Here is a 25,430-nt window from a genome sequence, read left to right as displayed (position 1 = left end):
CTAACTGGAGGGAGATCTAAAACATCATCTGATGCAATAATCAAATCCAAGACCTTTAATTCCCATGTATCCTTGTTATGTACTGCCTAAGAAGTTGTCTCTCAAAAACTGAAATTCATTCTCTTCCCTCCCCCATTCTAATCTATATATTACCATAAATCACCTGTAACGATCGCCTTTTTCTTAGGTAGACAGATTTTCCTATGCATTTCCTTTTCACTACCCTCCACATTACCAAGTCTATAGCAACACCTAACTAGATATTTCATACCATACTGTTTCAAAACCATTGCTACTGTATGTTGATGGAAGTTTTTTCACTTGGCTATGCCACCAATTACATATTTAGTTTAATGCTTTATCAGACCTTTTGGCAACTGGTATATGGTGATATGACTTCTGCATTACTTCCACCTTAGTATCACCACCTCTGGGTCTGGCTCCCACTGACGAGATCTCAATAAAGGTCGAAACCAGTCTGGGTAGTGACCCTTCCCTTAATGCATAGCAGTATACATGTCCGCAAGGAGATGTTTTGCATTATGGGATACTAAGGCAAGTGATCAGAACTTAAGCCACATTTACAATGAGTTGTCCCAGTCTTGAAAATACTTCAATCGCAAACTTTGTTTGCTTACACTTGGATAAAGGATTAAACCAAATATATAATTGCTACTGTATGCTCTTTTCATCTACTCCTTAGATAGGGATAACTGCCTTTTTTCACAAAAAAACATCATATCCATCGATCTCTATACACCTGTCAAGATGTCATCCTCACCTAACCATGTTTCACTTATTCCAACAGTTTTTGGGCAAATATATACTCTATTAATGCTACGATTTCATTTTCTGTATTTTAAATACTTCTGGCATTCGTAAACATACATACTTATTTCTGCTTCTCTAGTAAACCTCACCAACCCCACTCCTTAGTTGTTCCCTCCCCCTCACATCCCTGATCAACCCAATCCTTTATGTACATCATCTACTTTTTTTTTTTATGCAGTGTCTCCCTGATCCCACATTTGTGTTCCTTCTCTCATGCCCCTCACCTCTGCATTCACATGATCCTAACCTACTTTCCTCTCTTCCATGTCACCTCTACCACCTCTTGCTTCTTCGGGTCTTCCATTCACTTGTCATTGCTCTCTCTTGCAGCAACTATTTTTCCAGCTGACTCGCACAAATCCATTTAACTGTAGCCCCCCTCTCTTATATAGTTCCATCTACCCCATAAATTCATCCCACACATTCACAAAATGAATTTCTTTCTCTTCACACTATTCTGCTAGCATCACGTTCATAATCCTCACTGGCCATCTCACCTCGCCATTATCATACCTGGGCAACATGCTTCCTACTTTTCCTACCACACTATCTTTTACTCTCCTTAGCAACCTCCTGATATCCTTCCTTACATTCTCCTTGTTGCCACCCAGATCATTTTCTTGGACTTTCTTTTTTCATTTGTTGAACTTTAAAAAATTGTGGATAAGTTTTATGCATTCAAACTTCTATTTAATATTTGTACATATGCATAATTTCTATGCTTTCTCTGTATAGGACTTTTACATACAGTTCCTCAGAGAGACAGAGAAAATGTGGAAGATCTTTTGCGAGAATGTGTACAAGAAACTACCCCAGGCGGAAGAAGACATGCTATAGAGGAATTAAGGGACATTTTGGAAGGATATGTTCATGAAAATGTTGATGAAAAGTTTGGTAACAAGGATGAAGAGGAAGAAAAACAGAACAGAGGTGGAGAAGCTGAAGGTAATGATTATAGTGATGCAGAAGATGAAACAGAAGAGTATGATGATGATAACCTTTAAAACTGTAGATGAGTTAAAGATTAGTTTATTTTTAATACTGTTGTAATCTAAAATATCTCTTTTGACATATCTTTATAACACAGTGCCTGAACAGTTTAAGCTTAATAATGTTTTAAACTAAGTCCTAAATATAAAACCAAATATACTAAATAGTATATTAAAATACTTTTAATAAGATAAATATTTTATAAGAATGTAGATTTTATGTGTTCTCAATTCAGAATATATCTATTCTGAATTAATATAATAACCATTGAATTGAAATGGTATGTGCAAACAAAGTAATCACAAATAGACAAATATTTATTCATCTTGAGCTGTCATTGCCAGTTTAGAGAGAAGCCAGCAAATCAGTCATTCTGATTTTCAAGTGTACCTTTGTTTATATCTGCTATCTCAATTCAGCAAACTATAACTACTGATAACAATGGTTTATATATATACTTGGAGTAATTTTAAGAGGGTTTAGAATTTGGTAATAGGAAACATTGAAATGTTTTGTAAAATATTCTTCTTAAATTATTAACATTGATTTGAAAGCTTACATTTGTTTTAATTTTAATATTTTGTGTAGTTTGAGATTGTAGGGTAACAGTTAGAGCATTTATTTTGAAAGTTGTGAACTTTTCATCTTCCTTAGATATATTTAAGACTTATTTTATTAGACCATCATAATGCTTTTTTTTTGTGATAGCTGACTGCATACGATTTTTCCATATTTTTTTAATAAACTAGAGAAATATTTATTTTATTTAAATGAAGTTTTTTTGCCAATGTACATTGCAGTAAGTGTTCATAATTTTTTTTTCTCCCATCAGTTTTTATTTGTTTTAATTTTGATGTGATGTTTCTCATTTCAGAAGATCTGCTTTTTTTTTTTTTTTTAACCATCAGTCACATGTAGTTATTTATATTACCTTTTCCTTGCAGATATTTAAGCTTTCACCAATCATGAGTGTTCTTTTCTTAATTTTTACTTGAGGTAGAATTTTAATGTATCATGATGCACATCAGAAATCCACAACCTCAAATGGACTAAACCAACCACTTTAGTTCAGTTTGCCTATTAAACATTCTAGAAGATCTAATTTAAAAAAAAAAAAAAAAAATGACTATTTCTTTGGCAGTTTCTTCTCTGCTCATGTGTTTGGTTCACGTATAGCGTTACTGCTTGTGTAGAAACAGTTCTGTCTCATATTATTTCAGTTATTCATTGTCAGCACTGAAAATCAATGTATGTGCATTTACACAAAATCAATGAAATAAGCAGTTTTTTTTTTTTTGACAGTTTCACCAAACTTAAGGCTATTTTAGACCTTGAGATAAGTGAGGTGTGGTGGTCTCATACTGAGCATTGAAATCATTACTGTATAAAGGCATTTATGATACAAATATCAGTGGCATAATGGGATTCTAACCCACAGTCCCTGTAGGTTAGAGTGGAGATAGTACATATTGGCCACTTTGATGATTCGGTGAGTTTTCCTAGAGTAAGTTTTGGCAATGGATATCTGTTGAGCGTGGCAGCTATTCTAGAGGTTTGATAACTGCTAGTAAAAAACCAATTGGATAAAGTACATAATTGAATGAGAGAAAATCAAATTTCTGGAACACTGCATTATTAAATTCTTAGAGATTTACTTAGATAAATTCTTTATTCTGAATAGTATGATGGTTTTGTTGCAAAGATCATTAAGTGTAGTATTGAAAACTAGTAGAATATCTAGTTTAAAATGGATACATATGACAGTAAGGCATATTATCACTAATGTAGAATTAACGATGCAACTTGATTTGAGTGAATATATATATATAGTGTTTAACTTGCAATCCTACATTAATGCTATGTGTGCTTATTGTCATGAAACTATCATTCAAAGTAGAGGTTTGTACTACCCCTTTATAATGTTGCACTTTGGTAAGTGTTGGAAATAATACTAGAGTGGTCAGAATAAAGAATTCATCTTAATTATGTTATCAACTTCATCTGTTCCAGGAACAGGTGAAGTTGACATCTGCCAACTTTATGAATTGTTACAGTTGGGAAAAAAAAAAAAGCATTGTAGTTTTTTTGCCAAATGTAATATTCAACCAGTGTGATTCCATTCACACTTCCCCATTTAAAGAAAATCCTGACATGCAAAAGTTGTGCTTGATATTGAGAGTTGAACAAGTGTGATAAGGAAGCTTTTGAAAAATTGCATTTGAAAGGTACTTTCAACAATGGTAAAAATACTGAATATGTTCTTACACTTCCATGCAGTAGTATATGGAGTATTCAGTGGAATTCATTTCTGCTTCTAACTAAACATTGTTGCCTTCAGTATGAGCACTTTTTGATCAGACCTTGAACAAAACATATAAATATCTGGTCTTAGTTTTTGATGTCAGATAGCATAATTGTCAGTTTTTATGCTCATGGTTTTTCTGCTGTTTAATTTAATATAAATTAACATGTTCTGAAAATTCATTGTATGGTCACATTATTATGTCTCTGAGCCAGTCTGAAAGGATAAAGCTAATTTTATGCCAAATATTGAGGATTGCTGTGATATATTATTATTTCAGTAATATTTATTTTCATGATTTTTTCACATTATCATTTTATAAGTTTCTTCCATTATTAATTTAGTTATACAGATATTCATAGAAATGTTGATATCAGTACTACATAAAACTATACTGCCTTATTCAAAGATTTTTAGCTTGTATTAGTCTTCTCAACATTATGTAACAAAATATGGGGTTTTAGTTTTTAACCTTTTCCTCTACTTCACATAGTTCAAATTTAGCTTTATTTTGATATTTGTCACTTTGATGTATATTGTGAAGTTATATAAGTGCAACTCATCCAACCTGGATTTTGAGTGTATCATAACATATGCATGGCCGTTGTAGTATCATCTTAAATATCTTATAAGCTGTTTTAACCAGTTTCCACAGGAACTGGATTTTGTACTAAGAATTTGTTATATGAGGGAGACAAGGGATATTTCAAAAGAGGATTTTTTGCTTTAAAATCATGGTAGATTGATGGGGAAACTTCACATTTTCTTTTTATTGTCATGAAATAGATGAACTTGTATAAAAAAAAATGCCTAGCACAAAATATTCTGAATTATTCAGTAAAATTTTAGGTCATTACAATGCCATAAGAAAAGTGCAAATCATAATACCACACCGAGCTTAAATTTTCTTTTTATATTACTTTTAAAAGCAGTTTGTGTTCAGGAGAATTTTTTAATGTAAAATTGCTCTTAATATAACTAAAATTCTCGCAGCTATTGGGTTTTCTTTGAAGTAACTAATTTTACTACATGCCCCCAAAATAGCTGTATTATACATCTATCTCATATTCACATCTGTGTTAACATGGCCTATAAATATAAAGATCTCTTAAAAACAAGTCAGGAGGCTTCATGAGAAGCATAATATTGTCTTTATAGTAATTATTATTATTTGTCATTAATTTATCTGATTTCATGCAGTCTAGTTAGTGAATTATAGTGCCTTGAAATTTCAATACTTTATATTCTGGATATGTTAGAAATGGATGATAAAAATGCTATTTGGATTTCAATCTTTTCACATCTTTACAAGACATCATATTCTGTGTTAAAATAACTATTGAGACAGCACTGTGTATCAGGGAACTCTAAATTGCACACATCCACACCCCAGATTTGGCTACTATTTGGGCCCTGATTTGCAGTTACTTCTATGCTATGCTCTTCACCAATTTGTGATAGTCAAATATTTTGGACCATTCTTCTTGCTATATGATCCCAAAGATATGCTGTTTGGGTTGAGATTGTTTTCTTCGAGCAACGTCAAACAGCAATAACAATATGACATGGTATGTTATGTTCAAAAAGAGATGAGATCTATTCCATAAAGCTGCCATAATGTAAGAAGAATTGCATTAATCAGCCCAATCTGTGCTTACCTGAAGCACAGATCAGCATCTTATGAAATCGGTATAATGCTGGTGATCATAAATAATGTAATTTTGCCTGTAAATTGTGTTTGTTGTATGACCAGTTTGCCTTTATGCAGGATGAGATTTTTTCCTCCTGGAAACTCAGTTTCCAGGATGGGGGAATCTCACTTTTCCCGTATGAAACTGGCTAATAAACCTTAAATTGAAAAAGCCTAAACTCCTCATGACGAGAATCAAACTCGGGTCTTTTCCATTCAAAGGGAACACCATCCCAGGTCTAAGTCCACTCTAGGAAATATTGCCATGTTGTTACATCCATGGACTGTATAAGGCAATTCCCAAGCATCTACCCTATCATGCTACACCCTAGAAAAGGGTGTAGCATGATTTTGCACTGTATATTATAGACTTATATTTTTTACATGATGACAGGTGGCAAGTTAGTGCTGCTTACTATATATAGAAACCAAGAATATGCAGCTTTGCATAGTGTCCTGTTACTAACCTTGACTCCCTATACTCTTTAAACTCTTGGCTGATTGTTTCATATTGGTGCTGTGATACCCCCCCCCCAGTGTTACACCCTCACATTTCAGGAACAAAAATAGGAACTATCCCAATATTTATTTCGTACTGTGTGTGTGTAAATGACTAAAGTGTGCTTTTCCTTTTTAAAAAATTATGGCTTATAGTATAATGCTACAGGCCAGCTGCTCTACAAGCATTTCTATATATACATATATACACAGTTCTACATATAAGTCAGAAAAATTATATATCAATTAGTCACTATGAAGAAACTAGCTAAACAAAGTATCAGTTTCCCAGATCTTAGATATTTGTTATGAAATTGCTTGTCATGAATGTGGTGCAATTCCAGTGTGGTGTTTTTGAAAATTAATATTTAGTAATTTCATTTAATTTCTTAAAACTTTCTATACTTAATATTATCATTGTTCTAAGAAAATTACTACTACTACTTTTTATTTACAATGATTCTTGATTTAAATCTTTTATTATTATATGAGCACCTCCATGGAGTCTGAAGAATCATCGCAGGAGACCCAATCTATCATACGTCTCTTTGAACCCATTAACAAAGCACTCACAACTGACTCTGGCAACCCATTCCACTCCTTCACAACTCTCTCCAAGCAAAAAATCTAGTCCTCACACCCCTGCTAACCACACCTTTATTCAACTTACAGGGAGGATGACTCCTTGTTCTGGTCTCTCTACCCAAGTGCTGGAACATTTCCCTTGCATCTATCCTATAAAACCCTTTAAGCAACCTAAATGTTTCTATCACATCCCCTCTTTTTCTCCTATCAACCAACTTCTGCAATCCACACACCTTCAATCTATCCTTATAGGCATTCCACAGCCCAATCACCATCTTGATCACTTGCCTTCGGATCCTCTCCTCTGCTTTCTCATTGCCAAGAAACCCAGGGGACTAGACTTGAGCACAGTAATCCAGATGTGAGCATATCAAGGCCTTATAAAGCAGGATTACAACTTCTTTATCTCTATTTGTTAATGTGTTCTTCAATAGCCAAGTAATCTTATGAGCTACCTTAGCAATATGTTCTGTAAACTTGAACTCTCTGTCTACCACCACCCCATCTATGTTAAATACTATATTTTTTGATAGATAACGTGCGCATTATCTATATATACAAAAAAGTCTAAATTTGTTAAAAATGAACATGCGCAGTATACTTGTGAAAGGTATGAGAGGTAAATCAAATGTAATAACAAAACTAAGGTAGAAGTATTAATATTTATTAACATTACAATATTCAAATCCAAAAAATTCTTCAGACTCAATATTGAAAGAATCATTTTTGTTAAAAATTTCGTTTGGTATTTCTTCAGCTTCATAATCATTGTCACCAGACACCACTACATTCCCTTGTGCTTTAATGAAACCATTTCTAACACAGTTTTCACTTACAGTAGCCCAACTTTCTACAATCCACGTAACCATATCCTACACAGATTTCTCTCAGAAACTAAATTTAGCTACTTTCACTTCCCAGTCGCATGGCAAATTTTGTCTAACACTAGTGGAGGAAGTACACTTAAATTGTTTCTCTTCATAAATCCAAAAACCCAAGATGGGTAGGCCTTGAAAAATCCTTTATATTATCGTTTTTTGCAATTATTTTAGATTCCTGCAACACACAGACAGTAGATATTCTCATACCTTTAGCTCTTTCACTAACAACCCAATCAAACAATTTTTTTTCTATGGTTAGCCACAAGCACCTAAACTTCATAACACGTTTCCTTGTATGTAAACATTTCAGGACTGTTTCAGCCTTTCGCCATTCACGAACACTACTTTCTCCAACACTGAACAATCTACCAGCTTCACGATTCCCTTTTTCCTTTGCAAATTCAACCACTTCAAGCTTGAACTGTGCTTGTAGGAGTTTCTCTGGGAAGTACTTCTGTCTTCCATGGGTAATTCAGATCTAATAACAACATATCTAGTTACAAGAGAATGATTACTAGCAACGAACTTGCTTTTAAAGAATTCCTCCATCCTCTGTCTGTACTTCCTAACTCTACCGCTAGTTGGCGCTTGTGCGTTATCTATACATCAAAAGGAGTGATGAAAATGTTGTGGTGCACGTTATACAGCAGGTGCGCCTTATCTATTGAAAAATATGGTATTTTGTTTGCACTGTTCAGCACATTCACACAAGGTGGTATATTCTAATAACAAAAAATATGATTACTATTATGTGGAGTACTACAGAAGCTGTTTAGTCAGTCTGTGATATTTGTCCTCTTACAACTGCTAGGGATGGCTTCTTATTCTGTCCCAAACTGTTCAATAAATTTTTTTTTTTTTTTATTTGTTATTCCCTCAGTTTATCCAACATTCAAAAGAATATTACCTTAGTCACTTTTCTTTGAACCTGTTCCAAGTTGATTATATTTTTAGTGAATGCATATAGAATTAAAATGAGCTTTGGATACATTAGGAGTGTTGCTTATTAGCCATCCACTGCTTGATAAAAGTGAAATTAAAACTGATCTTTGAGAGGTAAGCAGTGAATTTCATCATGAACTAGTACTGCTGTTAATCTATTAAAACATTTCTATTATCGGAAATTCACTGCTTGCCTCTCAAAGATAGGTTTTTAATTTCACTCTTGTTGCTTTATTAGCCATTCAGTGCTTCCCAAAAGTGAAATTAAAAACTAAGCAGTGAATTTCTGATAATAGAAATGTTTTAATATATTAACAGTAGTACTAGTCATGATATGTTTAGCCATCATGAAAAACATGGCTGCAGCATTAAAATGCCTTTGAGATAATACCTTTTAAAATAACATGGATATAAAATGATAAGATGGTGTTATATATTTTATTTCATCAGCTTGGCGAGGATTAATATAGCTAAATTATCGTCCAATGTTTTTATCAGATAATTAACAGTATCTGATCACTTTACTATAAGAGAATATTTTGAATAAGCATTTTCAATGAATTAACCAACCTAATGGTTACTTTGTGATGCTGAGTAAAGTTCATATGACCAAATAGAATTAAGTGCCTGTGCCATAATTCTGCATTAGACTACAGGTATTTCATAAAATAATTTAGTTATGCCATGTTCCATGTAATATTTGGTAGAGTATCTCATTACTCTTTTTTATATCTGCCTTGCAATGAATAGCTTGTTGCACAGAAAATTTAATGGCATTTATGTACTGTGCAGGTTTGAATACTCTGGCCTTATTCTTTTATTTACACATTTTAAATACCTCACGGGCACATGTGATAACATACTTTTCCTGGTTGAAAAATACTGGCTTCAGAAGGATCACTCAACCTTTTGTTGGGAGAAGATACTCTTCTTTCTACAAATATATAGACTTAGCATATATATATATTTGATAATACACCAAAACATAGTTTTTGATTCTCAGCATTCTAATCGAGCTAGCTCATCATTTGCTTTTCTGCATCTTTTTCTTCACTATAGATGGATACTCTGATTTTTAGAGGAGTAAGGAACATTGTTCTTATCCACTATGTTTTATCTTGTGTTAACTTTTCATTTACTTCTGGCTATTGTGATTCCAGTTGTATTTACATAATTATATCAATAAAAAATTTTTTATTGATATAATTATGTAAATTGATATAAAAAAAAATTCTTTAAAAAAAATTTTTTTTTTAAATGCGAATTCCACCCATGAAAGATAAGCCATGAGCAAGCTAAGGATTATTATTTGAAGAACTTTTGTAGCCATAGCCCTCAAAATCAGCAGTGTGGTGGTCTCACACCTGCCACTGAAATTCATTTACTACTTTGAAGGCATTCATGTGACAGTGGGAGTTAGTTTTAACCTGTTCATTGGAGATGTTAACCACTTGGCCAAGCTAGACTAGCAATTATACTGTGGAAGGGGGAATAAAAATATAAATTATACATGCCTAGCTTTTTTTAAATTTATTTTATTTTTATAAAGTAATATAACCTTATTTTATATATATATATATATATATATATATATATATATATATATATATATAGCAGCCTGGTTTCTTAAGTGTATAACATGAATGCAATCCATCCATTAAGTCAATTTGAATTGCACTACAGACAAATGTTTGTGATGTCTTTAGGCAATGTTTATCATCAATTGGTCATCTTGCACCAAGTGACAAAAATTGCTTGCTGATTGGAGGCCTGAAGTGTTTGAAAAAAAAAAGTATTATATGTGGTCTCTAGAATAAGGAAACTAATTATCTGACCCTTAGCCCACCACAATAATATATATATGATATGTTTACCTTTCATTGGTGAGAATAATATGAAATAAATATAGTTCCATACTTATATATACACTTTATTTTATTGAATCTAGGCTTACACCCTTCCTTCATTCTTTTTGCAGATTCAAAGTTTGCATAAGAATATCAGGAAGGCATTCATTAACTTGGTAACTGCATGCATTTTGTGGAAACTTTCTTTTATAGATTAATGTATAGTTTATGTAATCTGAACTTTATTTTTTTTTTTTTAATGAAATTTTTCAGTTGTTCTGAAGGTATATATCAGGTATAAAAATTTGATGCTTAATTATAAAGTGCAAACTAGAGGAGTAAAGCTCCTATCATTAAACTTATTTCAGTTGTTTCTAAGGAAGATGTGTAGACAGAAATTAAGTGGTGATAAACAGCAGTATATATTTACAGTGTCTTATTTACATCTTAAAAAATGAAAAAAAAACAAATTTTAATTAGGCAAGGAGTGCCCATATGATGACCAAAATGTTGTTATTATTATTACGGGTATCTCCATGGAGGCAGTAGACTCGTTGCGGGAGACCCAAACTAGCAAAACAATATCTGTCATATCTCTTCTTGAATTCCTTTACTTACAGATTAAGAGCTCGCAACTAAGTCAGGCAATGAATTCCACTCATTCACCACCCTCCAGGCAAAAAAACCTTGTTCTCACACCCCTGTTGACCATACTCTTCTTTAATTTCCAGTGATGACATCTTGTTCTTCCATCACTATCACAGAGCTCAAACATTTCCCCTGCATCAATCCTATAAAAACCCTTCAGTAATTTAAATGTTTCTATCATATCCCCTCTTCTCTGCCTATCAACCAACCTCTGCAACCCACAAGCTCTCAATCTATCAATGTAGGGAGCATCTTTTACATCCTTCACCAACTTAGTCACTCTTCTCTGAACCCTCTCCACAGCCTCCTCATCTCCAAGGAATCCAGGTGACCAGACCTGACCACAGTAATCCAGTGTGGAAGTATCAATGCTTTATAAAGGGGAATAATAACCTCTTTATCTCTGGATGTCAGTGTGTTCCTCAACATCCAAGTAATCCTATGTGCAATCTTGGACACCTTAGCAATGTGTCCCCTGAGCTTCATCTCACTAAGTCCCTAGCCTCATCAATCTCTTGGAGTACTGTTCCATCAATGTAGTATACAGCTGGTAATCTTTTAATCCCAAAATGCATGACTTTACACTTTTCCACATTGAACTGACATCCATTACCTTTTGCCCATTCTACCAGCTTATTTAAATCATCCTGTAAACTTTCAACATCAGCTTGATTTTTTATTGAGCTACCCAACTTTGCATCATCAGCAAACAACTGAATATCTCCCTTTAAGCCATTTCCTATATCATTTATATACAAATTAAACAATAATGGCCCAAGCACAGAGCCCTGAGGAGACCCAAACTAGCAAACACCACTGGTCACCTGCCTCATCCTGGACTCGGCTCCTCCATACACCACCTTTTGGTATCTCTCCCTGAGCCATTCTATCTATATCGCCAATTTAGTATCCATTCCCGTCCGCTCTAATTTGCGTAACAGTGTTCCATGAGGTATCCTGTCAAAAGCCTTAGCAAAATCCAGAAGTACCACTGTGTAGCCAGTTCCTTTGTCCAACTCAGATGTCATTCTATTATGAAAAGTTAGATTACTAAGGCAGGATCTACCTTTAACAAAACCATGTTGGCCTCTATAGAATATCATATCCTGATCCACCCATTCTTGAATTTTGTCTTTAACCAACTTTTCCAATACTTTTACCACTACTCCTGAGATGGTGATTGGTCTGTAATTAACTACCACAGTTTTAGAGTCACCCTTATGCAAAGGAACCACTTTGCCTAACTTCCACTCCCTAGGGACCATACCTGAGTTCAAACTTAAATTAAATATCCAAGTAAAAGGGATTGACAATTCCTTTGCACATTCATGCAATACCTGAGCTGATATTCCATGTAAACCTACAGCAGTGTTTGCATTTAAATTTTGCAATATATATTAAATACCTCTGATTTCTTAGCTTCAATTTTCACATTAGTTGTTGCTACAGGTACAGAGATATCCTCACTTGGATGATAGACTTTTGAAAAGTAATCACTCAGTAACTCGACTATTACATCTGATTTTGTCACCTCAATACCATCAGCACATGTTATCCTTCCGCACTCATTCTTCCTTTTACTTGCCACATCGCAGAAGAACTCTTTGGGATTACCCTTGATCTTCTCATACTCAGATTTAGCTTTTCTTACTATGCTGGTAACCTTCCTAGCTTGAGCCTTGTACTGCTCATGGGTGTACTGATTGCATTTCTCCTTGTACATTCTCCATAACATTTTCTTTTTTTGTAGATCAAGCTAGATGATCACTCATCTAACGCCTGCCTTGTTTATCTTCCTTACCATGGGGATACAATCTGATGTTGCTTTCCTCAGATACCCGCTAATTTTATTCCATGCACTGCTGACATCTTTCCCCTGCAATATGTTCTGCCATGGGATGGCTGCAAGCTCACTCCAAAGCTTGTTATAATTATCTAACCTGAAGTTCGGTATATAACCCTGTTAACAGAAAAATCCACAGATTTTGCAATCTCCCAAGTCAATACCACATGATCACTTTCACCAATTGGAGGTAACGAGGACACCTTGCTTATGCATATATCCTCTGAACCAAAAACCAGGTCCAACACTCTCACACCACTTGTCCCTTCAGTTATGTGCTGTTTCAAGTAATTATCTCGTAGAAGATGTATGAATTCCATTTCCTTTTTGTTACGAGATATTTCCTCCTTCCAATTGATATCACCATAATTAAAATCCTTCATAATAATCACTAAACTTGCACTAATTTGCTGATGCATGAATTCAATATTCTCAGACATCTTTTTACTAAGTTGTGTTTTTTTTTCCCTAAATCTAACCAGCAATTCATTTTTAATTGTTAAAATCAAACCAAGAATATTCTCAGTGCTGAGGAATTAATTATCTAGTATCCAGTAGACAAAACTGAAAATTCTACTTCGTTTCTCCATGAAAAAAAGGAAACTTTTCAATAGTAATGATTATTTCCAAATGTCACATTTCTGGTGAATCATTTATTGTAAGAAATTACATTCACTACATGTGTACCCATCAGATCCATTTCTATTCTAAAAATGTTATACTCTTATTGCTGTAACAAAAAACAAGTTATATAGGCTGCAAATCATCACGTCAAATTCTCTCTACCTGTGAATTGAATTATAACCTACAAACATGTGGTCGCTGATCATAGTATAGTATTAATAAAATGCTGTTGGCATTGATTTTGTATAATAATTAGTATAAATACATACTCGTGTTTTTAACTGGCTTTAAATTAGTGATCATTATATTTTCAGTATTGTAATTCATTTTATTGTTTAAAAGACATTTCCTTGTAAATAGCAATGCAAAACTGGCTTGACCTGGTACTTAAATTGTTAAGTAATATAGATTCCAATTTTTGTTTCCTGAAATCAACATTTGAAATTTTAAGGTTAATTTGTGGTCTTATTGTGAATTGCAAAATACTCAGTAATGGTTATATAACTTCTATTTGTGTCAAGAGGTTATTCCTCACCAATCTAGTCTTTTATTTTATTAGGCAGTTTTCCACCCATCTTGGCATTTCAATTTTTGTTTCAATAGTCATTAATTCATGGCATAAGGATTTTAAAATATATACATGACTTGCCATACAGAAATAATGAATTTCCACAAATGTTTATTATACGAGTCAGTGTGGATTGCTAATCGATTCAGTTACCTTCCTCACAAAATTTAAAGAATAATATTAATCTAATTCAAAATTACATTAGATTTTCAGTAATCACTAGTATATGCAGTTGATATTATTGAGTAAAACCTTCCATGTTTGAGAAGGTACTATAGTCTCCTTGAAAGAAGGATGTATGTTTTTTTGAAGCATTAAGACACAATCACTGTATTCTTGTGCATCAAAAAAAAAAAAAAAAAAAAAAAAAATCAAGTCTAAGAATTTGACTTCTCCAAGATACTCATGACCAGTATTCCACTTTGCCTAATCATGAATACAATTTTATCAAACTAATAATATGATGATGCTTCCAGAAAAAATCTCATTTCTGATTGATGTCTTAGTTAACATATTTCTTTAATAGAAAGATGAGCTGGACACATGTAAAGTGGCTTTGAAATTGGTTCCCTTTCTCTGTTATCCTCACCTGTGGCTCGTTTCAATGAGTGTTATATTGATGAGCATGACTTTCCATCTTCTTTAATTCACAGAGATCAATTGACTCATGAAGAAATGCAGGGAAAGCCTCTCTTTTTTTGTAACTTCTATGCTGACATTACTTTTGGAGATAAAAATTGGGTGGTATGCAAAAATACTGAAAAAAAGAACTGTGGCATTATTATCATAAGATTTTTTTGCTTGCATTTTGACAACACCATTGGGGTATTTTAATGATAAGGAATTTGGCTTTGCATTGTAATATTTACACAGAATATAGCTACATTGCATTTCTGTGCAGATATGGCAATAATAAAATGCATTAAATTAGCAGTCCAATCATAGTTAAATAAATGGTCTTGTATTTGATGAATTATATTAATCTTATTGTATGTAATGCATTATGCTATTAAAACTCTGACTTTTATAATAGGTAGATATTGTCATTGAAGATATAAACTTTTGATGACAGGCACATATGGCAGTGTTTCCACATTTTGTAATCAAAGAGTTTTTGTGAATAGTTTTCCCATTTTTATTTTGAACTGATAAATTCAGAAAAATTTCACATCCCCATCATGAAATTCACTTACAGACGATTCTCATAACAAACTAAGTCCTCAGAAATAGCTTGTTGTAATGAATTTTCTTTAAAATAGCATTATGACTGGGGTTTTGGGTTGGGACTTGTCCAGAATTGCCTGCAATGATGTTTGCTGTAGTGACTGTCACCTGTAATAACCTGCAGCTTAAGCTAAAGATATCTATAGAATTAATTCAAGACAACTTATCTTTATTGATGACATACTTACCTGCATAATAATATATGTTCTTATATATTTCTTATATAAGATATAGTTTGGACATGAATAATTAAATCTAACTTTGGTATCTTCATAATCAGCAGTTTAAAAAGTCCTTTTAAAATGATATGTCTTTTAATTTTAATATTCCAAATGTTATTTTTACTAGTTCTTAATGAAAAGTGAGGAAGGGTAACTAAATGCACAATAAACATGTTTTCCGTACTTTCCTATTTTACCTATCATATCTGAACTTTAAGTTTCTTTCTTCCTTCCTTTGTGTTTCTTGCTAATGATGGTGGATAACTTGAATGTACATATTTTTTGGGTGGTGCTATAGGATGAGCATAACTTTTTTTTAAAAAGTATATAATGATGATAGGAAGTTTATAGTGTTTTGAATTTTGTATATTAAAAATGTATATCAGTTTGCTAAAAAATATAAAAGGTGGTATTTCTTGATATGCACAAATATTTGTATACTTAAGATAATGGACTATCAAATTTTAGTATTCAATCTTTAAGTAAGCTGTATAGTGTAAACATGAATTTTATTGTTAGAAATTTTACAAACAAGTTTTTTATTCATGTTACTTTTAGAAGTTTGTTTTCTTTTAAATTTAAATCATATTTCTTCCAAGGCAGCTTTTTTTTTTGTTTGTTTAAATTATAAAATGATTAAGTTTGTAGTAACTTCATCTGTATTTAGCATGTATAAAACTAAGATTTTAAAATATAATGAAGTTATCATTGATTCAAAATTTAAATTGGGAACTGGAATTGAATGCTTTTTTTGTTGTTGTGGTAATGAATGGTTATACAGTTTCTCAATATATCCTTTCTTGTTAAATTTATGATTGTAAATAAAACAAATATTTTTGATAAATATCAGTAGCTGCTGTAAGAAATTTCGATGTTCAGTGCCCACAGATGTTCTAAAAATGTCTTCCTGAAAGCCTTATCTTTAATAAACAAACAAAAAACACTGCAATTGTGAACTTCAATGGCAGCTATGTAATGCATTTGTAGCTATTTGCAATATTTTTGTGAAATGTTTTAGGTCATGTGATAATTTTTACTGCCTTTCATAGAAGTTTACATGTGTGCTGATGTTAATTTGAAAAGTGTTAAATATTAAAAATAAATTTATATAATAAATTATATTGCTGCTGATACCGTTCTTCTTTCATGCTAAATTCATTAGAAAAAGGAAATATTTACAAAACAAACTATCCCTTAAATAGATTATACAAGATACATTTAAATTTCTTGAGAGCTAAACCTTTTATATTACAGCATTCAGTTGTTACTGAGTATAATAACAATTATACTCAGTACAAACATCTACCCTTAACTTTCAGTTATTTTCACATTTCCACATGTAATAAATAATTATGCATTTCGTTTGTCATAAAAAAGCTAAGTACTAGTTACTAATCCTAGTACAAGAATGCTTAAAAGCCACCACAATAGATGTAAAGAAAATTAATTTCAGAATACATATAACTCCATTGCAGACAGTTTGAAAGGGAAGTATGTGAACCATTTATGTAAGTATTCTAAATATATAATAGTTAAAGCCTTTTTATTACCTTGTTGAAATAAACATAGCTAAAAACACAGCAACATGCATAGATATTATTACCACATGGCATCCCTTTAGAGTCTGAATGCTCAGTGGGAAATCCATGTTAACCCCTGTTTGTCAACAGAGCACTCATATTCTGCTCATTGCCTTCATAGCTCAGTCTGTATAAACAAAGTTCTGGGTTAGATTCCTATCCATGATTGAGGAACCTTTATCTTATCGCTTTCAACTAAAAGGTAGTTAGCCAGTCTCATATGGAAGTAGGTTTTTTCTCAATAGGATGTGTGAGGAGTGTTTGCCTGGAGGAACGATAGAAAGTGTGGCTTTGGCACTTAAGAGGGGTGAAAAGATGATTGTGAGGGTAGGAACAAATGACTTCAGAGGTAATGTAAATTGGGCAGCGAAAGATATGAGATTCTTGCTTGAGGTTATACGAAAGAAAACAGAGAGAGGAAAGATAGTGTGTGTGTTGCCTAGGTATGATAGTGACGAGCTGAGCAGAAGAGCAGTAATATTGAATAACATAATAGCTAGAATGTGTCAGAAGAGAGGACTGGAATATGTGAAGGGCATTTGAGGACAGAAAGGAATTGTATGCGAGACTGCTTGCATTTGAATGAGGAAGGACGTAGGCATCTGGAGAGATTGCCATTCTGAATGAATGTGTGTCAATGCAGGGAAACTAGAATGCCCAGAGTGGATGGTAGCAGGGGTGGCCTCTTGTGGAAAGGGTACTTGGGAGAAGGGGGACGACATCAGATAACGATGAGCCCAGTGGAGTCTGGAGGGGGGGATAATGCTGGGTATAGAAACAGTGACATTTTTATGCTTTATACTAATGCCAGGAGTATCTGGAATAAAGGAGAGGAATTGGTGGCACTGATAGCATCAGCCGGTCAAAGATTATTTTGGGATCTCTGAGACGTGGTTGACAGAAGAGGATATAATAATAGGAACAGAAGTAGCATGGTACAGCATTTTTCGGCAGGATAGGAAGGGAAAGTGGTGGTGGTGGAGTACTGCGTATGATAAGTGACAACTTATGTCCTCTAAGAGTGGAGGCTTTGGAAGGCAGCGACACTAATGATTTTGAAAGCATATGGTGTGAGATAGAGGTGGGAGAGACAGGATATTTAGTGGGGTGTTGCTACAAACCAAGAAGCACAGAGGGTGGGGACCAGGAGATGTTTAGACAGTTGAGCTTGGCAAGTGCAAGAAGAATGATTGTTATGGGAAATTTTAACTAAAGCAGTATAAATTGGAGAGAGGAAGATGCATATAGAAATAAGGAAAGGAATTTCTAGAATTCTTGAGGGACAAATGTCTTAGGGAACAAGAGGTTCAAGAGTTTTGGATTTGGTCATAGCATAACTGAGATGACATCTCTCCCACCAGTTGGAGAGAGTGACCATGTGGTTTTGACTTGGAAGATGAATAGACAAGCAGGTGTATCAAAGAGATGGGAACATATGTGAAATTATATGGCAGGTGATTATAATAGTCTTAGACGTCAACTTGGGGAAGTTTCATGGAGGGAGGAATTGGAAGGCCGGGATATCATTAGTGCTTGGGAAATTGTGAAGGAATATTTGTTAGCAGCAATAGTAAGCTGTATTCCACAAGTGAAGAAGACACAATCTGGACTAAAGTGGTTGACAAACAATATTAAATAGGAACTTAATGCGAAAAAGAGCCCATGGAAGAGATATAAGGAGACAAATGAAGAGCAGATGCACAGGCCAGGAGAGTGACTAGTATGGTAAGGAAGGCAAAACTGGGATATGAGAAGAGATTTGGCCCTAAGATCCAAAGAAAATCTTAGTGAATTTTTTAGCCATATGGCCAGTAGGAGGAGAAATGATTGTGGAAGAATGACATTGTGGGATAAAAATGGGAATAGAGTGACTGATGCAGAGGACATAGTGGAATTGTGCAATGAACACTTTATTGGAGTATTTCATCCTGAGTAAATTTTAATACTAGAAGGATTGGGCAGGGTCGAGGTACAGGAGGAGAGTGTGCTCCTAATACTGAGTACTCTGGATGTCAGTAAAGTTGTATGACTGGATGGTATTTCACCATGAGTTTTGAGAGAATGTACTAAAGAACTGACAGCTCCTTTGACCTGACTTTTCAATGAAAGTCTGGCTAAGGGAAAGGTGCCCAGGGAATTGAAGGAAGGTAAGATAGTGCCATTACATAAGGGTGGAAGCAGACTGGAAGTGTCTAATTATAGGCCAGTTTGTGCATCATCAGTAGTTGTTAAGATCATGAAGAAATTAGTGAGAGACCGTATACAGCATTGGGCAGATGAGGGTAATGTTATCTGTAAGAGTCAACATGGATTTGTGAAGGGGGCTCTCTTGTTTTAGTAATATGCTAGCCTTTTATAATAAAGTTACAAGAGCAGTAGATGAGGGAAAGGCATATACTGCCATTTTCTTGGATTTAGCAAAGGCATTTGACAGGGTGGCACATGATAAGCTGATATTTAAGTTGCGGCACATGGGTTTGGATGTCAAGTGGGCTGACCAATAGGTATCAGAGTTGTGTATGGTGGGGAAGTTCCAAGGAAGCAGAGGGTTATAAGTGGGGTCCTGTTTAACCTTTATATCAATGATATTGTCAGTGGATTGCAGGGGATATTCAATTGTTTACGGATGATGTGAAGCTGGGAAGAATTATTAGTAATAGTGCAGATGTGGTAGTCCTGCAAGAGGATTTGAATAAGCTAGATAAATGGGGATGTAGGTTTAATGCAGCAAAATGTTTGGGACACATTGATGGGATGCTGCGTACTCTATTGGAGGAAGTAGGGGAAAGAAGAGATCTGGGGTTGACGATTGATAGAAACCTGAAGTTTAGGGGACATATTGCAAAGGTGGTGAAGGTAACACCACCTCTGCAATATAGGGTTGATGATTGCTGCAATTATGAGAAGGACACTGACCTGCAGAGATAAGAGGGTTATCATTCCATTGTATAAGTCTCTGATCAGACCACACTTGGACTATTGTTCTCAGATTTGGTCCCCCAGGATTTGAAGGAGATAAATTAACTGTGGAAAGGGTACAAAGGAAGATAACTAAGATGGTTTCAGGACTGTACAATGTTAGTTATGAGGATCGGCTGAAGGAATGTGAACTGCAGAGTTTGGTGGATAGAAGAAGGAGAGATGATATGATTGAGACTTTTAAACTGTTGAGAGGTGGTTACAGGGTTGACACTGAGGAGTTCTTTCACTTGGTTGAACAGTGGGAAGGAGTGATGACAAGGGGCCATCCCTGGAAGTTACGAAAGGAAAATGTGAGCAAGAGGGTGAGGAATGGTGGTTTCTTTGCATGAAGCGTGGAATGCATTGCCTGATAGTGGTGAGAGCAAGAACAGTCAATGCGCTTAAGGAGTGGTATGATAGACTTTGTGTTTCCTAGGAAGGACCTCCCACGATGAGTCTTTTGACTCCATGGAGGCATGAATAATAGTATTACAAAGCATTCCTGCCAGCTAAACCATGTGAACTGAATGGGGAGAGATGCAAGATTAATGCTTGAGATTGTACAGCAGAAGAGTGAGAGAGGGAAGATAGTGCATTATCCAGGTATGATAATGCAGAGCTGTGGAAAAGAGTGGCAGTAATGAATGGTATGATAGCCAAAATGTGTCAAAAGAGAGGGCCTTAGATTATCCAGGCATCTGAGAGTATATTGGCACAGGGAAACAGCAAGGTGGATGGTAGCAGGAGTGGCCTCTTACAAGAAAGGGGAACACATGGCGTAATGCAGAATCCAATGAAGTCTGAAAGGAATAATGAAACATTGATAGTCTGGTGATGTTCCTTTAGATGAATGCCAGGAGTATCTAAAGCAAAAGAGATGAACTGGTGGCACTGATAGCCTCAGCCTGTCTAAAGATTATTGGGAGCAGTGAGGCATTGTTGATGGAAGATGATATGCTGATAAGAATAGAAGTAGGAGGATATAGCAGGATAGAAAGGGCACTGATGATTTTGAGAACATATGGTGTTGAGGTAAGCAGGATAAGATATTTAGTGAGGATGTTGCTATAAACCAGGGAGCAAAGAGGGTAGAGATGTTTAGGTAGTTCAGCTTGGCAAAAGAATGATTTATGTGAGATGTTAACTACAACAGTATAAATCAGAAAGAGGATACTGCAATGTAGTAAAGGAATGGAATTTCTGTAATTCTTGAGAGACAAATATCTTATGCAACACGTAGTAGAAAGAACATGAGGTTCAAGAGTTTCAGATTTGGTCATAGCATCTGTTTCCAGCTGGAGAGAGAGTGACCATATGGTTTTGGGTGGTAGAATGAATAAACATACAGGAATACCAAGACAAAGGAACCTATGTATAATTATAAGGTAATTATACCTTATAATTATACATAGGTTCCTTTGTATAATTATAAGGAATAATTATACAAAGTAACAGCTAACTTGAATAAAGGAAATGTCTATCTACACAGTGATTTTGCTGGATTTTTCAAGGGCAATTGACAGAATACCACATAGAACTATGTTAGGTAAATTAGAACAAATAGGGATGGATATGATACTGGTTAAGTGGATAAGAGAGTGGCTGCTGGACAAATATCAAAAAGTGGTATATGCAGGGGGAAAATCTAGATGAAAGCAGGTGACTAGTGGTGTGCTGCAAGGTACAGTGTTGACACCATTGCTGTTTAATTTGTACATAAATGATATAGGAAAACTGATGATGCAAAATTAGGAGAGTAATAGCTATTCAAGACAATGTAGAAGCTTGTAGGACAATTTAAATAGCTGTATGGACAAAAAATAATGTGCATCAGTTTAATGCATTTTGGGATAAATAGATTACAAGCCATGTATCAAATTGATGGACTGTACTCCAGGAAATAGATGAATCTAGAGATATAGGGGTGGTAGTAGACAGAGTTCAAGTTTAGAAGACATGTTGCTAAGGTAGTCCATAAGATTACTTGACTAGAACACATTAGCAAATAGAAATAAGGAAGTTGTTATTCCTCTTTATAAGGTCTTGATAACCCACATCTGGATTACTTGCTCAAGTCAGGTTTCTTGAGGATGAGGAAGCAGTGGAGAGGATTCAGAGGTGAGTGACCAAGATGGTGAATGGCCTGTGGAATGTTCTCTATGAGGATAGATAAAAGGTGTGTGGATTGCAGAAGTTGGTTGATAGGAAAAAAAAAAAAGAGGGGATAGAAACATTTAAATTGATTTAAGGATTTTATAGGATAGATGCAGGGGAAATGTTTCAGAACTTGGCTAGAGGAACCAGAACAAGGGGTCATCCTTGATAGTCTGGTTAGTAAGGGGGTGTGAGGACTAGATTTTTTTCTTGGAGAGTTGTCAATGAGTGGAATGGGTTGCCAGAGACAATTGTGAGTGTTTTTATCTGTTAATGGATTCAAGGAGAGGTGTGATAGATTGTGTGGATAAATTGGGACTCCATGAAGGTGCCCGTATAATCATAATAATAATAATAGTATCAAGGAAGAAGTCCCACAAGTGGAGCAGGAAAAGAAATTAGCTTCAGGTTAGGCAGAGATGTTATCAAATTCGCTTAAATTCTATTGAAATGCAATCTGAAAAATTTCATTTATCGTATGACAAGTTTTTTTACTAGTATAAAGTTCATTGCAAAGTTAAAAGAAATGTCAGTCACAGCTATAGGTACCATTTGTGATAAGAGACTCAAATTGCACAGTGGAAAAGAAAAAATGTTAAAAAAAAAGGAGATGGCAGCTCTTTTTACTTTAGTACATATACAATCAATGAAGTATTGGTAGTATAGATAGAACAATAACAATGTGAAACTTTGTTCAAATACATACAGGGATTAAACCTATTATTCACTATTCATCAGTATCCAAAAAAAGCATGTTCTTATACAACAGCCATATATTGTAAAAGTTTATAATGAATACATCGAAGGAATGAACCAGAATATATCAAAATACAGAACTAGCATGGGGGGGGGTATTCTAACCTTATTACAAGTACATACACTAAAAGAAGTCAACGGACACCCCAAGGGCAAGGTGCATCGTAACGAGTCGTGTTTATAGCCAGTGTAAATTGAAAGAATATGATACAATGTAACTGCATCCAGATGAAATGGCTGAGAAGAGAACTGACTGAGTTTTAAAGAGGCATTGTGATAGGATGCCATGTTTCAGGCCTATCTGTTCGGCAAGCTGTTAACAAATTAGACCATCCCAGGCCAACCATCAGTAATGCCAGACTAAGATGGAAGTGCAGGGAGTCAACTGCAAGTGCTCTCCATAGTGCTAACCTACCACATTCCTTAAATGTGACTGTAGAGTGCTGCAAAGAATAATATGTAAAAACTGCCATTTGTCAGCTGACACATTGCATGCAGAGTGCCAAGCATCAACTGGAATGAAAAATGTTTTCATTCAGATTTGTGTTCCAGATAAAAACATTTAGAACTGAGGCTCACAACATGGGTTTCCATGGTAGGACCGCAATATGCAAGCCCTACATTGCCCAAACCAACGTGCAGTATCGTCTTCAGTGGCGTAAAGAGCATGTACATTGGGATGCAGAAGCTTGGAAAGCTATGTTATGGAGCAATGAATCACTCTACACTCTCTACTGAGCAGATGGAAGGATGTGGCAGATGCTCAGCGAACATCTCTTACCGGAGCGTGTAACCACGACTATCATATTCAGAGGTGGCAGTGTATTGGTATGGTCCTGGTTTGGCATGGGACCTCTGTTTGTGGTGCCACGAACATTGAACTCAGAGAGGTATCTAAACAATGCAATGCTTTGTACTTTGTGGCATTTCTACAGAACTGACTATCGTCTCTTTCAGTAATACAATGCACCATGTTATAAGGCTACTTATGTAACTGCTTGGTTTGTGGCCTTGAACATCACTTGACTGGCTTCCACAGAACCCTGATCTCAACCCTAATGAACATCTGTGGGATTAATTGGAATATCTGGTGAGGTCATGTGATGTCTGCCCCACAACAGTTCAGGATCTCATTACATGCCTACAGGAAGAATGGGTAAAAATTCCCATTGATTGCTATCATACACTTATGGAAAGTATGCCCTACAGAATTGCTGCAAAAGGATGTCCTACATCTTTTTAAGGTGGATGTCCCATGGCTCTTTGTTCCTCATGCTAAGGTGTCTGTTGACTTCTTTCCAAGCAATGTATTTAATCATTGTAGCTATGAGTAATGAACATGCAAAGGCAAAAGGATGCAATGGAACTATTAAGTTTTCATAGAACTATAAGTTCGATTTTATTTAGATGTAGAGTGATATCGTAATATGCACAACAAGACTAGCGAGGAAGACCACAGCAAAACTTGAATGAAAATCAATTTGACATGCATACACATTGGGTTGTTCTCCAAGAAAATCAGACATAATGTGTATATTGTCAGATAAAAACAAAGATAGTTGCATGTAAAATGCTTCAGAAAGTGCTTACCATATTCAGTAACATTTAAATAAACTAATTTATTGTTGTAAGGTATTTTTTTAGCATCCTACGTATATTGGACAAGGACAACTTGTATTTTCTTTGTAAATCATATTTTGATGAGGAAAACTGCATTTCTCTTGTCACTAGGCATAAATGGGTTAACTAAGAATCACAAGATTTTAGCAACCCATCAAGATTAGACTCCATGGTTACTTTTCCTGATCGGAGCAGAGGTGGTGCCACCTTGGTTATGGATACATTCTTCTGATGCTATTAATAGATCCAGTGCTTTCAAACCGTAGGCCATTACATCCCATGCTGTTTCAGATAATTATGCCTTAGTAATGATATAGATTCCATTTCCATCTTGTCGTATGCCCTTTTCTCTTCCAGTCTATGTAACCCATAGTTGAAGTCCCCCCCCCCATAATTGCTCTGCCTACATTCATTGTGTTAATCTGCCAATGCATGTGTCCACATTTTTCCATGCATCTCCTAGCAACAGTATGTTTTGTGTTGTAGGCCTCTATCTTCACCAGATAACCTCAAATGAACCATCACCCTCAGTCTTAAAATTCCCCCTTGACTTCTACTTTTGGTGATTGCAGTTTTTCAGCTACCATCAATGAAATCCCTACTAAAATCTCATTGATGCTGATTATTTTTGACAATTCAAGCTGACCAATACCAAAAACTCCTCT

At 34.8% G+C, this 25,430-nt stretch overlaps 1 protein-coding gene across 5 annotated transcripts in view; it reads left to right on the top strand.

Moving 5' to 3' along the window:
• Window positions 1–16,773, top strand: part of LOC150098914 (divergent protein kinase domain 2A-like) — a 416,716-nt gene extending 399,943 nt beyond the window's left edge. For 2 of the 5 annotated variants that reach the window (XM_090404859.1, XM_090404858.1), the window contains 2 exons: window positions 1,567–1,776; window positions 10,698–16,773. In XM_090404859.1, the coding sequence (XP_090260985.1) occupies window positions 1,567–1,776; window positions 10,698–10,714 (227 nt within the window). In that variant the 3' untranslated portion in view covers window positions 10,715–16,773. The remainder of the gene's footprint in view (window positions 1–1,566; window positions 1,777–10,697) is intronic. The other 3 variants (XM_090404861.1, XM_090404860.1, XM_090404862.1) reach the window with 3 other exon arrangements.
• Window positions 16,774–25,430: the final 8,657 nt, after the last annotated feature.

The sequence above is a fragment of the Typopeltis vanoorti genome, chromosome 15 (assembly GCF_054136105.1).
Source record: "Typopeltis vanoorti isolate ZY-2024b chromosome 15, IOZ_Tvanoo_1.0, whole genome shotgun sequence".
In the NCBI taxonomy this organism is placed as follows: Eukaryota; Metazoa; Arthropoda; class Arachnida; order Uropygi; family Thelyphonidae; genus Typopeltis; species Typopeltis vanoorti.
Note: the sequence above shows the minus strand (reverse complement) of the source record. Positions and strands in the feature narration are given on the sequence as shown.